At 41.1% G+C, this 19,127-nt stretch overlaps 3 protein-coding genes and 2 non-coding genes across 8 annotated transcripts in view; 3 read left to right on the forward strand and 2 right to left on the reverse strand.

Annotated features, from left to right (window-relative positions):
- Window positions 1–19,127, forward strand: part of LOC105266089 (nucleoredoxin) — a 29,684-nt gene that overhangs the window by 1,682 nt on the left and 8,875 nt on the right. The window contains exons 1-2 of one of the 2 annotated variants that reach the window (XM_011303993.1): window positions 14,427–14,504; window positions 14,599–14,898. In XM_011303993.1, the coding sequence (XP_011302295.1) occupies window positions 14,847–14,898 (52 nt within the window). In that variant the 5' untranslated portion in view covers window positions 14,427–14,504; window positions 14,599–14,846. Of the gene's footprint in view, window positions 1–14,426; window positions 14,505–14,598; window positions 14,899–19,127 lie in introns of those variants that run through there. The other variant, XM_011303992.1, reaches the window with a different exon arrangement.
- LOC105266092 (ATP-binding cassette sub-family A member 5) lies at window positions 1,140–19,017 on the reverse strand. Of its 3 annotated transcripts, XM_011303997.1 has the most exons (11): window positions 13,514–13,702; window positions 13,244–13,349; window positions 9,846–9,971; window positions 7,912–8,085; window positions 7,581–7,759; window positions 7,296–7,500; window positions 7,137–7,212; window positions 6,925–7,078; window positions 6,361–6,835; window positions 2,468–6,152; window positions 1,140–2,378 (listed from the first exon to the last, which is right to left on the reverse strand). In XM_011303997.1, exons 3-11 carry the CDS (start codon window positions 9,936–9,938, stop codon window positions 2,275–2,277), a joined length of 5,145 nt encoding a protein of 1,714 aa, XP_011302299.1. In that variant the 5' UTR covers window positions 9,939–9,971; window positions 13,244–13,349; window positions 13,514–13,702; the 3' UTR covers window positions 1,140–2,274. The 3 variants fall into 3 exon arrangements, with proteins under 3 accessions (XP_011302299.1, XP_011302300.1, XP_011302298.1); XM_011303998.1 differs by lacking the exons at window positions 13,244–13,349; window positions 13,514–13,702 and adding an exon at window positions 17,867–19,017; XM_011303996.1 differs by having other exon boundaries at window positions 13,244–13,702.
- LOC105266091 (tubulin polyglutamylase complex subunit 2) lies at window positions 8,159–9,851 on the forward strand. Its single transcript, XM_011303994.1, has 2 exons — window positions 8,159–8,494; window positions 8,686–9,851. The coding sequence occupies exons 1-2, from the start codon at window positions 8,251–8,253 to the stop codon at window positions 9,216–9,218; spliced, it is 777 nt and encodes a 258-aa protein (XP_011302296.1). The 5' UTR covers window positions 8,159–8,250; the 3' UTR covers window positions 9,219–9,851.
- TRNAY-GUA (transfer RNA tyrosine (anticodon GUA)) lies at window positions 15,895–15,989 on the forward strand. The gene is made up of 2 exons: window positions 15,895–15,931; window positions 15,954–15,989. It is a non-coding gene; the product is annotated as a tRNA-Tyr (tRNA).
- Window positions 16,997–17,069, reverse strand: TRNAR-UCG (transfer RNA arginine (anticodon UCG)). Its single transcript has one exon. It is a non-coding gene; the product is annotated as a tRNA-Arg (tRNA).

Raw genomic sequence — 19,127 nt, forward strand, 5'->3', positions numbered from 1 at the left:
ATTTATTCTTGAATGTTTACTCTGGCGTCATCGTGGAATTTTTCACGATTCCCCAGGTCACATGCGAATAATTATATTCAATATTTCGTTTCACGTTGAAAAGGGATAGGAATTGGTTTTGATGAAAAAAAGAAAAAAAAATTGATAAGTCCAGTTTTCAGTTTTTCTTGTCATATTTTTCATTAAAAAAGCGTAATCCTCTCATTGACAAATCAATAAATGAAGGACTGAATAAATTAAATAGAGAAATTAATGAACATGCGCCTCGTGCTTGTGGCAATCAGTATTCGTACTTATTGATTTTTTTTACTTTTTATAGTTTCATTCAAAATTCTGTTTAAAAAATTGTTACAACTCCATAAAACACGTCGCAATTCTATCCTTAAATTCGGTTAGCGACATAATTTCCCATTTCTTTGCATTATCCTCATAATTGACTAAAATGTATGCTTTCCATCCACTACTTGTCATTGAATTAATTAGAGGTGTGGTAATTTGCACGCGTTAGCCGTTTTCATCTTTTCTTGCTAGAGGGAATGAGATGCGCACGTGAAAATCTGACAGTATGTGAGATTTTTGCATCGTCTTACGTTAATGCATATCTATTTTTTTTCGTATAATTTATGCAACGCGAATGCTCTTGTCAATCGGTACAATATTTACAGAAAATCGATAGCATTAAAAAAATGGTACTCATCATTTTCTTCAGCTACGTTTGTTGCTCATTAATTTCAGATTGATTTAATTCACTACCTACCACTTGAAACTATGAATAATCAATCAGTCCTTGATATATCTGTCCAATTAGTATCGATCACTCAGGTTTATTCGTCTATTTATTTCTCTCGCTCTATTATCGAGAGATCGGTGCCAAGTATTTACAATACAATTCTCTGCCATCGGCTCGTCACGACGGTCAATGAGAATTATCAACATCTATAAGTTTTTAATAAAATTCTCCTCGTCTTTCAGACTACACTGTTGGAATATTTTCTATTGAAATTTTTAACAATTCTTCGTATTCAATCGAACTTATTTATTTTATTTTATTCATCCATTTATTCAAATTATTTCATTAATCTAAAATGAATCGCAAATTTTAATAAATTAAATTCTATGAACATTTTGAAGAATTTCTCTTAGAATTTTTAATAACAATTAGTCTTCAATTGAATTAATTCATTTGGCGGTATTCATCTAATCCGTTCAAATTAAATATATTTCATGGTTTTTAATAAAAAAATTGGGCGTACCTCCGAAAAATTTCAATTAAACTCCCAACAATGCAATGATCTGAAAACTTGAATAATCACCCTCTCGGGATGCACACTTTTGTATTCAAGTAGAAAAAGACAATTCTTTATTATTTCTCTGAGCATTTACAAATCGAAAATCAAGAGGTTTATCTTGAGAATGAACAATCTAGCGTCTTGGATACTCAGACGACCTAGAGGAATTTTAAGAGGGCATTTTTTTTTTCTCGTGTAGAGTCAATATTCACGATATGTAAGTGCTATTATTATGTACAAGATACATTCTGATTGCACACAGGGGAGGGAGCAGATATCAAATTCTCCGAAATATCTTCAAAATTTTCACTTAACTTTATTGCAACTCGGATCCACCCAAGACAATAACTGAATACTTAATATAAATAATAATAAAAAAATTGTTTCTTCCACCGCATCATGGTTTTCTTCGACAGATAAATCTCGTGTTAATCACAGATGTATGAAAATTCATGACGATTGTCCGAAAGGATAAAAATACTCTAATTTATCTCATTTTCTCGCATTTTCCAAACACAAACTTCCGAAAGGATAATTTATATTTTGTTTAAAAATTAACAAGGCGTCATGCCGCTATGTACAGACTGATATCCTCACTAATTAATCTCAAATATTCATTAATCATTATTCAATTAATCCATTTTCTCCAAGAGAAGACATGACCTCTTCATTATTTTTCAAAGTAACTGAATTTATTTATTATCCAATTATCAATTAACTTGCTCACTCACTCGTAGAACACATTCCACCTGTGGTCCCCGACCCTTTCAATGAACTCAAACGAACGCGAAAAATTCACAACAGCTCGCACACGCGGATACTATCTCTCAATTTAATAAAACTTTCATCTAACGCATTCACCTCCAAACATTGGACTCGAGGCAATGTCTCTTTTCAATCTTGGAATGGATCTTATCTTATCACTATTATTTTTTTCCTCGTGCTCGAGAGCATTTCAATAACTAAGTTATTATCAACTTCTGCATTATAATTCACTGCTTACTTCGTCGTAGTGAGAAAATTTCAAAAATACTTGCTCCAGTGTTGTCTGACTGAAGCTGTATTCCTCGATATCAAGATCCAATTTCGCTGGAAAAAAAAAATAATAATAAAAGGTATTGCTATCGATGCAATCACAGTGATCAAAACGAAATTACGCGAGTGACCCAAGTTCCTACCTTTCTCCAACTGCATGAAGCAATCAGCGAGGGACTGAACGGCGTGCTGCGGTACCCCAAAAACGAGTCTATCCGCAAAGCTCTCCTCAAGAGTAACATCAGGAAATAATCCAGCAACGAACTCCTTGAGACTAGCAATGCGATCCCCAGAGGGTGTTGTGGGCGTTGAGTCACCTCCGAGGAGTTTCATCTCGAGGGTATAACCAGCCCCATAAAGATTTTTGAGATGCTGAGTGGATCCAATGCACCTGAGTTCACCCTTCACCATGATACCGACCCTTGAGCAAAGTGCATCAGCTTCCTCCATGGAGTGGGTGGTCAGAATGGCGCCCCTGCCTCCCTGAAAACTCGCAAGAATAGTGTCCCAGAGGAATCGTTTGGACCTCGGATCCATTCCAGTGCTGGGTTCATCCATGAGTACGACTTTAGGGCCCCCAACCATCGCCATAGCAAAGCTGAGTTTCCTCCTGGTGCCCCCTGAGCACTCCTGCGTCTGCTTGTCAGCGTGTTCCTGAATTTGAAGGCCAGATAAATATAGATCAACGATTCTATCGATGTCCTTCCACGGGACTCCCCTGAGGGCTGCATAGAGCTCTAAATGCTCCCTCACAGTGATGTTCTTCCAGAGGGCATCGTGCTGAGGACAATAGCCCATCTGCCGAAAGGCTTCCGCCATGTGGGAGTGAATATTGTGTCCTCCGAGCTGTACCCTTCCCCTGGTGGCAGCCTCTTCAGCAATAATTATCTTCATCGTAGTGGTTTTGCCTGCCCCATTGTGACCGAGGAGTCCAAACACCTCCCCCGGCTCCACCGCAAGCGACAGATTCCTCACCACCACCTTTTTCGGTTGTATCACCTGCTCCTGCTGCATATCCCTCTTGTTGCAGCAACCGCAGGAAGTGCCCGCCTCCTGCTGGCGATACTCCTTCCTCAGGTTCTGAACGAGTACCACCGGTGGCTCTTGCACAGACGACGACGTTATAAAATTGAAGACCTTCTGACGTTCATTCTTCACATCGCTGTCCTCATGCTCACCGATGTCGTTGTTTTCCATGATTTCCTCGCCAATGGCTCCACCATTTCTCAAGAAGTACTTGAAGACTTCACTGATGTTTCCACCGGACTTCTTCACGTCCAGCAGCAGCAGGACAAAGAACCAGAGAGGACAGTGAACGATAACTCCCAGGGCCATCACCAGAATCTCAGCTGTCAGATAATCCGACATCGATAAGTGATGACAAGCTGCGTTGATCGAGCACATGAGGTGGACTCTGTCCACGTAATAGACAGCTGCGTACGGGACGTACATCGAGTTCAAAAGTGAGAATACACAGTGGAGGGCGAATGCTGCTGTACCCCCAAGTCCCAGCATATCAAGAATCATCACAAGAATAAAGGGAATCAAACCGAAGAACGTTGCTATATTAGGGAGAATACTCTGAGCCGAATCCATCTTGTCGAAGATGTAGCTGAGGCACGTTGAAAAGAGAATTGAAGACGGACAGTACAGCATGAGAAGACTACCAAGAGTCAGAATTGCTGGTAACTCCTGCAACGATGGCACATCAAACAGGAATATTATTCCAAGGATACAAAGACAAATAAACGACATCAGACCGACCAAAACGATGAAGTACGTCAGGAAGTACATGGGAAAGGACAGGCCATTCACTCGTAACTGATTCTTGGTCTTGATTTCTCGATCGTACACCATGTCAACAGCCAGAGTTATTGGCACTAGGACAAAGTCCATCCCAATGAAAAGGGCTGAACTCGCTATTCCTATATTAAATTCTTGTGGCTGGGACGTCTGCTGGAACGGATGTGTCCTCACCTCGATGAGGGTCGAGGCGTCGCCTGCCAGGAACTTGTAATAAGAGTTCGAAATTATATTCATGAGTATCGGCAACGAGTGCTGCATCGTGTCGTTGTACATTATCGTCAGATTAATTCTGCGTTTGTCATAATCATCGATGTTCAGTAGTGCCATGTGAGGTGCTATCGTAAGAAGATCCGTGTAGTTCTCCTCATACTCCCTCAGGGCAAAAACACTCTGGTTTATTTGATGCATCATGGGAAGAATATCCCTTTCAGTTCGATTTCCGTATAGAATACGCGTCTCTTGTCCATAAGTTTTGTTACTCAACTCGAGTGACTGCATTTTCACTTCGACCGTTTGTACGGACTTCAAGTACAGCCCCAGGACAACAAGGGCCAAGGGTGCAACGATCGTGAAGTACAGGAGTTGGATATTCCGGAAGAGTCTCAGGCCCCGGAGTCTCAGCATTGCGTACAGCGTCTGGAAAAAATTAGGCCGAATCTTGATGGGATCCAGGCCGAGCCCTAGGATCGCTGGATTCTTGTCTGTGTGCACTCCGTCAGGCAATTCAGTTCCTTTGACCTGGCCGTCGACCTGGACAGTTGCACCCTCGTTCTGAAGACTCTGGTACGATGTGCTCTTCGATTGTAGAGATAGGGATCTGCTCAAGGCTCGGTTACGCACCATCTTCTTGGATAAATTATCCATCGTACACTCTGTCTCCTCGTCCTTCTCAAGGTGAAGAAAGACCTCCTCCAGGGTTGTCATGGAAACCCCGTAGCTGCTTATCCCCAGTCTACTCCCCCGAGTCTTGATCTCGTTCTCAATTGCTGAGAACAAAGGAGCGAAGTTCTCCACTGAATTATGCGGTAGGATAAAACTCAATTCTCTTCCGTGACGTCTTGCTTTTTCCGCTTTCGCAACGTGTGACGTCACCAATCTGGAGATTGCGTGGACCCTGCCATTGCCCTCGAGGACGAGTGTTAAATGGTATCCAATGCCGAATTTATTTTTCAAGAACAGTGAACTCCCACAGCAGCGCAACTTTCCCCTGCTGATTACTGCTTTACGATCCGCAAGGATATCGGCCTCGTCCATGAAGTGAGTCGTCAGGAGAATGACTTTGCCGTGTCTCCTCGACTGCAGGAACGACCACATCTGCCTCCTGGAGTACGGATCAACCCCGGCTGTCGGTTCGTCAAGGATTATTATCTTGGGATCTCCAATTATCGCTATTCCAACTGATAATTTTCTCTTTTGACCGCCACTCAAGTACTTCGCGAAGGTGTCCGCCTTCTCCATCAGATCGATATCCTTCAGGGTCTTCTTCACTTCAATATCGATATCCGACCGGGGAATACCTCGGACCGCAGCGAAGAACTCAAGATGCTCCCGCGGCGTCAGAAGATCAAAGAGAATATCGTGTTGGGGACAAACTCCCGTCATGCTCCTGATCATCTGCATGTCGTTCGAATCCCTCACGTCGTAACCGAAGATCAGTGCCGTCCCCGCTGTTGGGGCTGTTAAACCCGTGAGAATATTGAAGAGCGTTGTTTTCCCCGCCCCATTGTGCCCTAAAATTGCTGTTATCTGACCCTCGTAAATCGTCAAATTGATGCCATTTACTGCTTTGATCTCGGGTTTACGACACTTGTGGTACGTTTTGTAGAGGTCGACTATCCTGATCGCTTCTCTTCCCTTCATCTCTCGGACCACTGGCTCCACGTCCCGGTTTGCTTCCTCCTCCGGGATGAAGGAGTTCGATTCACCGTTCGATGAGGGAATCCTCTGGACCTTCTTCTTGCACCAATAGCCTCGCGTGAAACAGAACCAGGGCGGCCTCTTCACACCGTACTCCGAGGGGACCTCGTTTTCATAAATAAATACAGTGAATAATATTGTTTATCAGTTGATTTGGGGAGATAAAATAATTATGACAATCGATGGAAAGTCATCCAGAGGAAAAGAGAGTAAATACGCAACAATATATTTGAATAATCAATCTCGTGAATAATAAATAGAGCAAGTGATATTCAAAATAAATTAATAGAATGATAAAATCGGCGAGATTTACCACTGAGTCGAGGTAATAAGCTAGGAGACCGTATAGAAAGATATCCAGAGTCATCATCACGAGACTTCCACCGAAGGGGATGCCCGGTCCTGACCAGAGATTATCAAAGTTCACCCCTTCCCCCTGGAGGTCCAGCACCAGAGCCTTGTCCATGGCCAGAGCCACCCCTGTTGGACTCAGGATTGACACCACCCAGAAGGAGATGGAGGAGGAATCATCCACGAATACCTGGATGAAGTACATCAAACTGAGAATCGTCACAGCAAAATTACCCAGGACCCCAGCAGTCCGAGACTTATCGAAGAACGGAGTTATCATGAACGCGAACATTATCACGGAGAATGAATAAAGGACTACTAGGAGAAATATAGGGAGAAAGTGGGTGTGCTGGAACATCTGGAGGGTGAACAGCAGAACTACTGCCACTGCAGACAGCACCAGCACGAAGATGCTGTAGATTATGAACCAGGACATCCTGAAAAAAATAATTATCAATTGATCATTGATATTTAATATTCTTGTGAAACAAAAAGTGATACGAACAGTGAATTTTTAAGGACTCACCAAAATACCGAGTCCTTCAGTCCCATAATCTTCATTCCCTCTTTGATCTTGTTCTCCTTCTCCCCGACAATTAATATCAAAAGGTAAGTAATAAATTGTGAAAGTGCTAGGACCATGTAGAGTGGTATAACAACCCTAAACGCTAGCATCCAGTCTGAAAGAAGTATCATCATTGAGTCTCTCGTGTTTTCTCAGCAGTAGAGACTACTTACTAGCTGTGTAAGCCTCCTTAGGAAACATCTCGAGCTTGACATCTGGCACGGTGACCTCGCTGCTGCCTGTGTCGAGCTAAAGTGCATAAAACCAGTGAAAATAAAAACCGAGATAACACATTATGGAAAACACCAGATCGTTGGATTGTTCTGACGCACCCGAATTTTTGTCATGTCTATCAACATCTGTAGAGCCATGAATCCTGAGTGAAAGTAATCATTAACAGGACATGATCCACCGGTTTCTAATGACAGGACGCCACCCAGCCAGTGGCTAGTGTCCTTTCGACAGGTCACCGGAGACGAGTAGAACTCTGTGGGCGACGGGGGTGATGTGTACGAGGGATTTGTACGGATCTCATACCTGTGAAAACAATTAATAGAATTGGATTTTTATAGAACTTCATTCATCATGGTTCCATCGCTTTGTGCTGTCTTACTCACTGCAAACGATGGCTAATCGGTTGTGGATCCTCGAATATCACAGCCAATGGTATGCTGTAGGGATCACGCCAGTAAGCAGCTTGGAGATCATCCTTGGTCTCTAATACCATGAAGTTTAGAGGGTTTCCTGAGGAGCCCCACATCGACTGCCACAGGGTGTTCATTGAATTTAAGAAGCTCTGGAAGAACACAAGTCCTCGTTATCGCAACCTGATTTCACGTTCTTTTCGTTACACAACATCGAGTAATCTTCTTTATTCGATGAAGGACAATTGAAAATGAGGGAGTGGTCTACACATTTCAACTGATTTTTAAATTACAATGAACTTACGATTGTTTCTGTTGAATTCGGAACAACAGCTATTGTATTATTTCTGTATCCATTGAAGAATTCGAATATATCACCGTCCTGTCGTTGCGTTTTCATGGCAGGATAATTTGGATTTGGTATCAAAACTTTAACCACGATGAGAATTCCCAGGGTGTACAGAGGAAGGAAAACCTCCTGGAAGGAGAGAAATTTATTTGAATCGTAATAGAGTGGAGGGAAGTGGTTGCCATGAGGATAAACAAACTGGGAGTTGCAGAAGGAATTGACAGAGACCATGTCAGTCATTCCCTGGCACGTTCCAGCTGATCATCCCCTTCAATAATTCCATCAGTCTGACTCATGTCTTTCTTCGTTGACATCGTCACCGAGGACTCGTTCTACGAGAACCTGACACTCGGTGTCGTTAAGCTACTCGAGGCCAGTCCATGCGTGAGGCATGTCAAAGTTGAAAGGAGAAGTGCGTGTGACAGAAGTGCATTATCGAGCTGGGAGCAGAGGCATTGTTGCCTACTCCCTGAAGATTTCAAGAGTTTTTATGCATCGATCGATGGATTCTCACTCACTTGGAGTCTCGATATTGCGGGTAAGCAATTAAACGTCTAGGAGGTGGTGAATTTAAAAAATTACTGAGAAAACTTCAGTAAGGGGAATAAAAAATGAGTGAGCTAAAAGCATTGAGCATCCCAAGTATTTATATAATTTTATATTTATATTTTTGATGTATAGAATATATTTAAATGTGCATATAAATGGAAATATTTTGGATTCCCCCAGGTGAAGAGTTTCCTATCGGTCGTATGGTGATCAACGAGTTCGCAGCGCTGAAGCGGTTCGTCGGTACAAAAGAGCAGCAAGCAGAGGCTGAGAACAAGAATCAGGATGATTTATCGGAGGTTCCGTCGCAGGGTCCTCGTTGCAAGCTCTTCGAGATCGACCAGTGCGGCCCGAGCAAAGTATTTCTCGTCTACCACGTGAGACCAGAGGGTGACAACGAGCCAGGAATTTGGCTGCATTACGAGGAGAATGGTGACACCTGGTACCACCTCTCCAAGAGCTTCACCAAGTACTTTCGCATGATGTTGGTGCACCTGGGGCTTCCCATGTGGCAGTACTGCGCTCTGGGACTTCCCCTGAGCACCTGGGTAGAGCAGGCTTACTACCTCGTGGGACCTCATCTCCTGCCGAATACAGTTAAACCCAGGGAGAGTCTCTCTCTGAGTCTCTGGAAGGACGGACCCTCCAACACCGTCGACCCCACCATCTTCAAGAGTCGTGACAGCAAGCAGAAGAACTCCAGGAAGAAGTGAGGAGATGATCATGATTTAATGGATCTTCTGGCGCTTTTTTATCTCTCGGTTTTTATTTTTATTGAAACCCTTGGCCTAATTGGCACGAATTTCTCAGGAAGTGCCAGGAATGCCAGGAACTGGCATGTTAACTCTGCGGAGCGGATCTGCCAGTTGAATTTCTCGTGGAATTTTGGAATAAATGAACATTTAAATTCCATTCGCCGAGCTTTTATCGGGATTTTTCTTTTTCTTTTGGATTTTCGATGTCGATGTTGCGGATCTGAGGATTGAAAACTCAACTCTCGTCACGTGCAGCTGACAGATTGATGTTGAGGGGCATGCTAAGCTGTATGCTGACTGATTTATTAAGCAGGCACATTACGCAATTGTCAATCGATGGAGGAAGGGTTACGACAGTGGAAAAAGAGACGTAATGGAATGTTTATGGATGCGGAGTGAGAAGCCAGGGAAAATCGGGGGATTAACGTCAGTCGAAATTTTTATACGAATGCGTTGATCGGGAGAGGAAATATTGCAGTGATAATTCCAAATTAGAAGTTTTTTTCGTCGGAATAAAATTCATTAATTCGCTTTTTTATTTTTATTCATCATTTTACGATTTTTATAGACTGGAGGTGAACTCACCGCAGTCGTCTTTCGTTTCTCTCGTTTCTTGAGCAGTAGATTCCTCACGAGCATTGCTCGGAGTTGAGAAAAGTACACACTGCAAGAGCCCATCCTGTCCCCTGATTGATTTCTATCTCTCAGCTTCTGCAAATAAACAATTCCAATCAAAATTTTACGTTTTGCATTTCTCTAGCAATAAATTTTCAGTTAAAAATTAAATCATTGCGGAATAATTTTTTCTTCAAGGTGTACGCGTCATTAATTCGATTGTCCGTCCACTTGATACCCCGGAATGTCTAAATATCGCAACAAATAATGTAGAGTTAAAGTTTGCGTTCGCCAGTTTTATATACAGCGTAAATCGAGCGATTGGTGTTTGAAATTCGTCGCAGATATTGCGAGTCGTGTCTTAAATGCTATTGAAGTTTAAATAAATCGTACTGATTTATTTGATATCATTTTTTATTGACTTTCGAAGCCATCAGGGCTTTTCAACGAGGGATAAAGGTCGAGTGTGCTAATGGGATTGCCTGAACCGAAGATTCACCCAGAGAAAAATCTGGAACTGGATCTTGAGTTCGAGGTATTTTCTCCTTACCGCTTCTCCAGCCCTCGTGGACTTACTTTTCTTGGGATAGGCCATAACTCAGACCCTGAGCTCCAACTTTTTCTTCAGACAAAACAAAAATATATACAAATGCATTTGAATTTCGGAAACTGAAATTTATCCTCAAACTTTTTTATCTATTTTTATTTATTTTTATTTATTTGACGACCTTTAACTTGCTGTGATCTTCATAAATCTTTCGATGGGCTTGACAACATCATCAATTCTGCATAAAAATACGGGCAAATCGATAGAATCTGAACTGCTCGACTTGACCCTCAGGGGCTAATCAGGGACAGCAACGAGAAACTGCCCACGGGACAATCAATATCGTGTCGTTCACTCGCTTTGCAGATATTCCTCGCAATCTAAATACTCCCAAAATTTTCACTTCAAAAACATCAATCCAACACTCGCTAATCCCCAATTTTTCACTCATCCAATCAACGAATTCTCGATTCAAATGGATAATTAATAAAATTCCCCCATCACCTCATGAATCGATTCTAAATTTCCCACTCATTAAATTCAATTTCTACATTACATTTTCCACATCTCGATTTTGCCACGGGCAATCGGCAAATAGTAAATAAATGAATGAACACCTTCAATTTGAGATTCTAGAGTACACGGAGAGAAATATTTAGTAAAAATTCGTACGATTCGAAAAATTGAGATAATTGATGATGATTTGATAATTCAGATAAAAATTCCGTGACTTAACATAAAAATTACCTGACCCTTCCGTAAAATTTCCGACAACCACATTTCGCTCCAGAATTACGGAAAATCCCCAAAATTTTTATTGAATTCAATTTTTTTATTTAATTATTTCTCTCCGTGTACAGGACGTGAAAAGAGTTCGAAGTGCTAGACCTGGTGTTTTTTAAAATAATCCAGGGAAAAATGCGGTAACCCAGAGTAAAACTATTTCCATCAACTAAATGCACTCGAGACATCTAAATAAACCCCAAAAAACTCGGCATTGCCGAACCAATTAATTCAAGTGGATTAATGAATTAATTGAGAGACATAATTTATTTCCTCAGTATTCTCCCCCTGGAATATTCGTCAGGTACATACTGTAGGTGGTTAGGGGTTCTCAATTCCTCGAAAGATAAAGGAGAGGTGCATTCTCACGGGCACATAGTGTTCCAGTGGAGTATCGACCGTTGTGGGGTGCCAACCTACCCCTGCGCGTCGCCTTCAACCCCCTCGTATCCCCTCTTCAAAGACCCTCCTCTCGCCTTTAGCCCGTACAAGTTTAGTCCCCTGCGTTAAATGTATCATTTTTTTCCACTTAAAACTCTTCAAGACCTACCCAACCAATTTAAATAGTTAATAAACAAAAAAAAAATTGAAAATTCATCGCGCTTCTCTCTCAGATTTATTAATTAAGTACAAATTCAATCTAATTAAGCCGACAATTAACTTTTAAACACATATCCATATTTAGTAACCATATAATTATATCTACGATTTTTTTATTCGGTATAAAAATCGTAAAATACGTAATTCGACTCTCTCAATTAATTATTGATTAAACCGTTCTCCAAAATATCAATTAATCTCCGAAACTACTGATTTCTGGAGAAAACATGAAGATACCTTTTTTGGAGGAAATTTAATCAGCTACGGAAAAGCTCTTCAATGTTTTTTTCTCAAACCGGTAGAATTCTTGGTATATTATTTTAATGATAATTTCTCATTTTTTTTTTCTTGGCGATGGGCGGAAAGGCATATTTTTAATTGTTCCCCGGGGGATAAGGGGGGATAAGGGGTTATAAAATAAATAGTTGAGGTGTTAGGAATGGGATCGGACGTGGATTTACATTACAAACGGAAATAACCGTCGGAGGGAAGTGGATCACCCTGAGAGGATGTCACTCTCGACGCCAGGCTGTCTGGCGAAACGATGCTCTCACTACTGTTCCCGATGGCTTCCTCTCAAAATCCTCTGAGAAAAATAATTACTCTTGCCAATAAAGTTCACGAGCTGCAAGAAAATCCCACGACTTTAGACTCAAATATTAATATAAATTCATTTAGATGGAGTAATTTAATTCACGGCAAGTAATTTTTTTCTCAGCGTTGCCCTGGGACCACGTGGTCTATGCGCCGAGCCAATTAGATTCCTCGTCCTCAGGAGCAATATTTCTGCCATCCCCTGGGCCTCACGATCCTCTACACCACGTGATTTCCGTTTATCCCGGAAAATTCGCGAATTACTTCGCGGGTTCGCGGAAAAATTCCGATCGATTCAGAAAAATTTATGAGAATTTCCCGAGATTTAATTCGAGTATTACCCAGAGGAAAAATAACTACGGAAATTATTTACCGTCGACCCCACGAGAATGAGTTCATGAGGTTTCTCGTTGGTAGAATGAATTCTAAAATAACTTAATCGATTAATTTTGAGGCGCCGCTGGCGCTCGCGTCCGCCAAATCCCCGAGAGTTCCCCCAATCACCAGAATTGAAACCCCAAAATCCCGGAATTCCTTGAAATCCAAAGACACGGATTCAGGCAATACTTTTGCAGTTCTGTATTCGCCGAGCGTTTCTGAAATCGATTTGGCCGGTGCAGGCGGCGGCTGCAGCAGAGTAAAACCCTCAGGCCAAAATGCGACGAAAAATCCGAAAAATCCCAAAAACCCTAATCTCATCCCCTCAACCAATCCCTTCAATAATCCCCCAACCCCATCCCGCGAATCCCCCGAAAATTCCGGCGACAATTTTTTCATTTCACGCCTCCGTCGTTTTTCCTCGGAAAAATGTCCGTGAAAAACTCCTCTTCAAGGAAAAACTTACGGTCTCATCGATACGTCAACGTCTCCAACACCGAGTACATCAGTCTCCGCGCGCACTTCCGGTTCCGTTCCTCGGGTTCCTCATCCACAGCGATTCCCCGATTTTCCTGGAATCCCCGATAAAACTGATAAATCCTGCCAATGGATTACTGAAGAATAATAATTCAATGAATTCACACGCGTTAACGCGAAAATCGGCGAAACAGCGGCATGTCCCGCCGGCCGACTTCCGGCGCACCTCGAGACCGATTACCAAAAAATTAACGATTACCAATTATGATTGAATATGGAAATGGGATTCTGCCACTGATCACTCGTCACTGATCATTAGTCTCGTTCCTCTGATAAATATCGGACAAAAAATGACAATTCCCCGATGGTGGATTAAATAAACGGTTCTCGCACCCCCGGAACCACTCGGAACCCCTTGGAACCGCGGATAATGCACCAGTTTCGTCGGCCAGCGACGCCAGACTGCGAGCTACAGGGCGAACAACTCGGTTCGTCATGCGACTGCGTCGGTACCTCATGTCGTGGAGGGAGACCCACTTGGGGGCGAAGGAAAATTGAGGAAAAAGGTGTAATGAAAGAGGGTAAAATTGTACGACCTTTCCCGGCACTTGTAACGCGACATTTACAGGTGGAAATTATATTATGGACCAGTTCTCCATCAATCACCCAAAAATCCCTAAAATTATCGCTAATTCCTCAATTATTACAGAATTTTATCCCCAAAAAATCCGTAATATTGTAACCAAAGAATTTCATTCCGTCACACTGAGAGGAAAATTCAATAAAAATTACGTGTCTGTCCGGTAATGTCAGAACAATATTCAGTAAAAATAACGGAACATAGATAATTTTTATTGCATTTTTCTCTCATTTGAATCTCTCCGTGTATCAATAAGAAATAAAATTCGAATCTATCGGAAAAATGTTAAATATTCTACTCTGCAAAGATTTTTCTCACAAGCGCCAGGCAATCATAAGTAAAAATACATTACAAATGACATGGTAATTACCGAGGGGAGTCACGTATGAGGGAGGGGAGGATTGGGAAGCATTAGTACTGCGTACTCGGTTTAATCGTCGGGAAAAATTAATTTTCTTACCAAAGGTTTCATTGGATCAGGCGCAGAAAGAAATGCCTGATAATGGATGGTAATAAATATCGCCTTGAGGACTTGTGGAAAAGGTCTGAAAATGGGAAAATATTTTTCAAACACGTCAATATCTTCCAGTCGATTGGGCCTCGATTGATGGTGGGTGTGGAGGGAATAGATAATACGTATGAATACAAGAAAAATTTTTATTATCTTCTAATAAATAATGAATAATTATTTTATATAATTTCAGATAATTACCAGTTCTGGCAGAGGCTTGTCCCCGATTTTTACCTCATCAGTGGGAATTCGATGAGAATTCGGTGGAATGGGTATCGGTCAAGGACGCACGAATAAGAAATTGAAGTATAAAATGCCTCGCCCACAATTCAACGACATGTGAATAATCTCGCTGTGGGCTCATTGAGTCTATAATGGAATTGGATTTTGGAGGTGATGACAGTTTGCACGGAAAAGATTGGATGGGAGGAATAATGGGCCATGGGTGCGCCAGAGTATCGCCAGGAAACTGAACATTATCGTCCGGTGAAGAGTGAGTCCATCAATTTTCATTTTTTTTTAATCTTTTTTTCGCGCCAAGGGGTCCCCCAGACCCACGTCTAAACGTTTTTCTGGGAAACACTCGTGGTGCGTCAGTTAAAGACAGAAAATAATTTGTGAAGGGAGTAATTTTAACTCGAGCGAAATGAGATAGACGGAAAATTCCACGGGGAACTAAAAAAACCGGAATAATCAGTTGTCAATGGACTGAATCATCCGTTGTCAGGGCGTATGGACACGCCTATTGTCCAGTATTCTGTATCAGTGGCCAGAGCCTGAGGACAATGTCCTCTCGTCCAACAGTCACTTCTCTCAGCTATAACGCCAAGACCGTAATGCTATTTAAATCCCCGTGTTCTTTCCCCGTTTTCTCTGCACCGAGAGAAATTTTCACCGAGGCAATCACGGCTCAGAGAAAAACGTCACAGTAAATGAGAAAAAAGTGATAATCGCGCATTAAAAATTCATGACAACAAAATAAAGTTCCAATCGCACATTTCATTGAAATATAACTGAAACATTTGGAATGCCTTTCGCACATTTGAAGTAGTTGACTGAATAAATAGTTATCAATTTTTTTATAATTATGAAATTCGATAATCTCGGATGTATCGGATTAATAGATGAGTTTCGAGCATTAACATCTCGGGACCTAACCGAATGAAAACTGAAAGAAATCAAAATATCTTATAATTAATTCATCGACTGCAGGAAAAATTTTTAGTAATTAAATTATATTGTTATTATCAATTTCTTTTTAAATAAATGCATGTGAAGAGGAATGCCTCGAGCATTCGAAACGTGCGGTTGAATTTATTGATATATCCTCTTTGAATTTTTATAATGAACATCAATAAAGAATTTAACCGGATAAAATGGTCGAAACTCATCAATTAAACAATGAATTCCTTTTTTAAAACTCGAGCGGTTTTTTTATAAAAAATTCTCTCGGTGTCGACTGTTTTTTTTTCTGGAGCAACGCACGTTCCCTTCGATAGCTCAGATGGTAGAGCGGTGGACTGTAGTTGGTTTGAGAGAAAAATAGACATCCATAGGTCGCTGGTTCAAATCCGGCTCGAAGGAAATTTTTTTATTTTCCACGTCCATAAGAATCACGAAAAAATTAATAATAAATAATCAATAACCGAGGAGCACAACAAAAAAAATCATGGGGTAGAATGACATGAGTAGAATAATGTTTTTTTACGAGTATTTTTTTATTCCACTGAAATATACGAGCGTTAAGTTTTTTCCCCTTTGATTTCTCCGTCAACCTGACGTGAGTTGCGTACTTCCAAGAGGGGGTGTCTGGATTTAATAATTGATGCGTGTGGCGCCGGAGTTCGAGGGGAGAACGTACGTTTCATTTATTCAACGTTTCAAGTTCAAAGTATATTGGAGAATATTCCTGGTGTAGCTAGGGGAAGGGCCAGATGTTCGACATATCGAATAAATTAGGGCTCTGTTGCTAGCTGCATTATCGACTCGATATTCACTGGACAATAGCCGAGGCCCGAGTTTGGAAGAAGGGGATAAATATGCGTGCGAAATCGTACATACGGAGACTAGACAAAATTGCAGTCGTCTGAAAATTACACAGGGGCTAGTATTTCTCGGAATTCTTTACTCGGAAGGGGAATAAGACCGCGGTGTACAGGAAAAAGTGGCTTTCTTCCAAAATCGAATTTTTCCATCAACCAACCGTTGATTTTGCCTCTATCTGGCCCGAGGAGTATATTAGAGTACATTGGAACTCTCAAAGGGTCAGAAAAGCAAAGATAAAAAATTGTTTTTTTTTGGTAAATGAGAAGGATTTTTTTACTAAATCTCGATCTCCCATAGAGATAATTCTCAAAGCTATTGGCCTTCACCCAGACCTCGTGTCATTCACTCGAATGGTATACGACACGCCTATTTATAAAAACCGAGGAATACAGAAATAAAAATCCCCCCCGAGCTAATGCTCCTGGCACCCCAGTGCAACAACTACCTCAGCAAAAACTACAATTTAATTTTCTTCATAATCAGTCGTATTGTTACTCTCAATTACCAAAAAGAAATCCACGAAATCGAAATAAAAAATGAATGAACGACCGTGACAGGACTCGAACCTGCAATCTTCGGATCCGAAGTCCGACGCCTTATCCATTAGGCCACACGGTCTTGGGTAAAATCCCACATTAACAGTTTCTCTTATCAATTTATCCAGTCAATTATCCTCACAGAGTAATTATTTATCATCAATTCTGACACAATTCTTTCTTGGAATTCATCAGAAAATTGAATATTCCCATTGATTCGCGAAATTAATTGCGGGACATCGTCGATAAAGAGGGAAATGATATTATCATTTTAAATATATCTGTTTTACCAATCGAGGTATGAATTATTTGCAAAAATTATTAGCATCAATGATTTTTTCAATTTTATTATTTAATCAAAATATTGGATTCCGTTATTTATAAGTTCGGTAAATAAATAAACGGAATCTTTAGAGCATAACTCCTGAATTCAAGCAAATGTTATTAAAATTAATTCAACAATTTTAGCCGTTTGTTTGGTCATAACAATTAAAATAGTTCTGCAATTTTTCTTCGATTGTTTAATTATATTGATAAAATAAACTTGAAAATTTGAGTTCTCGAAGCCAAAGATAACATGATAACGCCATCCGTGGTTTTGGTATAAAGCTTCGATACAATTATGCTAATCCAGTTAACGAAAAAATTATGGGAGGAATTTTGGCAGGATTCACGAGAAATAAATTGACGGGAATTTAATTGAAGATCAATTATTGAGGGGTGTAGATAGATTTTAGAGGAGACAAAGATAATAATCGAGGGATTTCCTGGTGTGGAGGGTAAGAAATAACTAGAGGGTTGTTTATAATGTTATCTTTGGATATCTTTAGATATCTTAGGATATCTTTGGACATCTTTAAATATCTTTAGAACCCTTACCTCCTTGAAAGCGCCCGACAGTTTCTCTTTAATTCCAGCAACGATGCACCAAATAATTATTAACAATATTTACGATAAATAAAACATCGAACTCCTTGTAAGCCACCACAAAATTATCCAGCCCCAGGTTTCCACAACCCCAGGGCAGATGGCACCACCTGGTGCACCGCTGCTAAGAATCTTTAAGAGGGTTGATCGATGATAATGTACCCCCGGAACAGGTGATTTCACCCCCAAGTGTCCTCCCCCAATGAATAAAAAAACCCCCAGAACTCCTGAATTTTTTACGAATTCAGTAGATTAGGAGTTGAATTGATCGGACATCGACCGAATTTCGGCCACTCCTCGAGAATCAAAATTATTTTAACTTCCGGTTCGTCCTCGACTTCAGTTTTATTTCAAATATTTCAAAGACGAAAATCTAATCGCGTGGGGTTTATTTAGAATCATTTAGAATACCGGAAGATGAGCCCAAATTTAGCAGATGCCTCGAAATTCGGTTTAGGGTATTCCATCTCGAAACCGGTGTTGGATACCCCCTGGGAGATTGGGGTATACGAAATACCATGTGTCGACGGTAGCGAGGGCAGGGGTGAAGCCCAAACCCAGTCATTAAGGAGTGATTAAACTTCCGGTTGCCGGGCCCTTTCGATACCACTCATAGGCTTATCTGATGGCCTTCCAGAGAACCGTTTCTAGAATTCAATCTTCACGATAATAAAATATACAATATGGCCAATTGAATTCCACTGACTCAATATTCAATTTTAAGAATAAAAATTCCAGAATATTTTCGCTGAAACTCAATCGAAGTTTAATCAACAATCTCTAAGACTACTCCACAAATTCCCAACGCTGTATCCACCGCATCAATCAAGTTAATTAGGATTTCGTCGAGATTAAACCGATATTTAACCGACAATTAACCGAATTAAAATGGCCAATTAGCCAATATTTAACCGATAAATCTGGAAAAGTAGTCGATTGTCGAGGGAAATAGAATATATCGCGGATTTCATTGAGACTTCAAACCCACAGAAGACATCTGGTTCCCCATATTTTTAAATGCTAAAACATGCAAGGCAAATTCCCCTTTCACCCCCTCTTCCTCTGACCCCTTCCTCCTTCCACCCCCTCCTCCTCTATCCCCTTCCTCCTGCCACCCCTTCTCCATCCACCCCTTCTCCTTCCACCCCCTTCTCCTTTCGCCCCTTCTCCTTTCGCCCCTTCTCCTTCCCCCCCTTCTCCTTCCACCCCTTCT

Source organism: Fopius arisanus, unplaced genomic scaffold (assembly GCF_000806365.1).
Source record: "Fopius arisanus strain USDA-PBARC FA_bdor unplaced genomic scaffold, ASM80636v1 scaffold00036, whole genome shotgun sequence".
NCBI classification, from domain to species: domain Eukaryota; kingdom Metazoa; phylum Arthropoda; class Insecta; order Hymenoptera; family Braconidae; genus Fopius; species Fopius arisanus.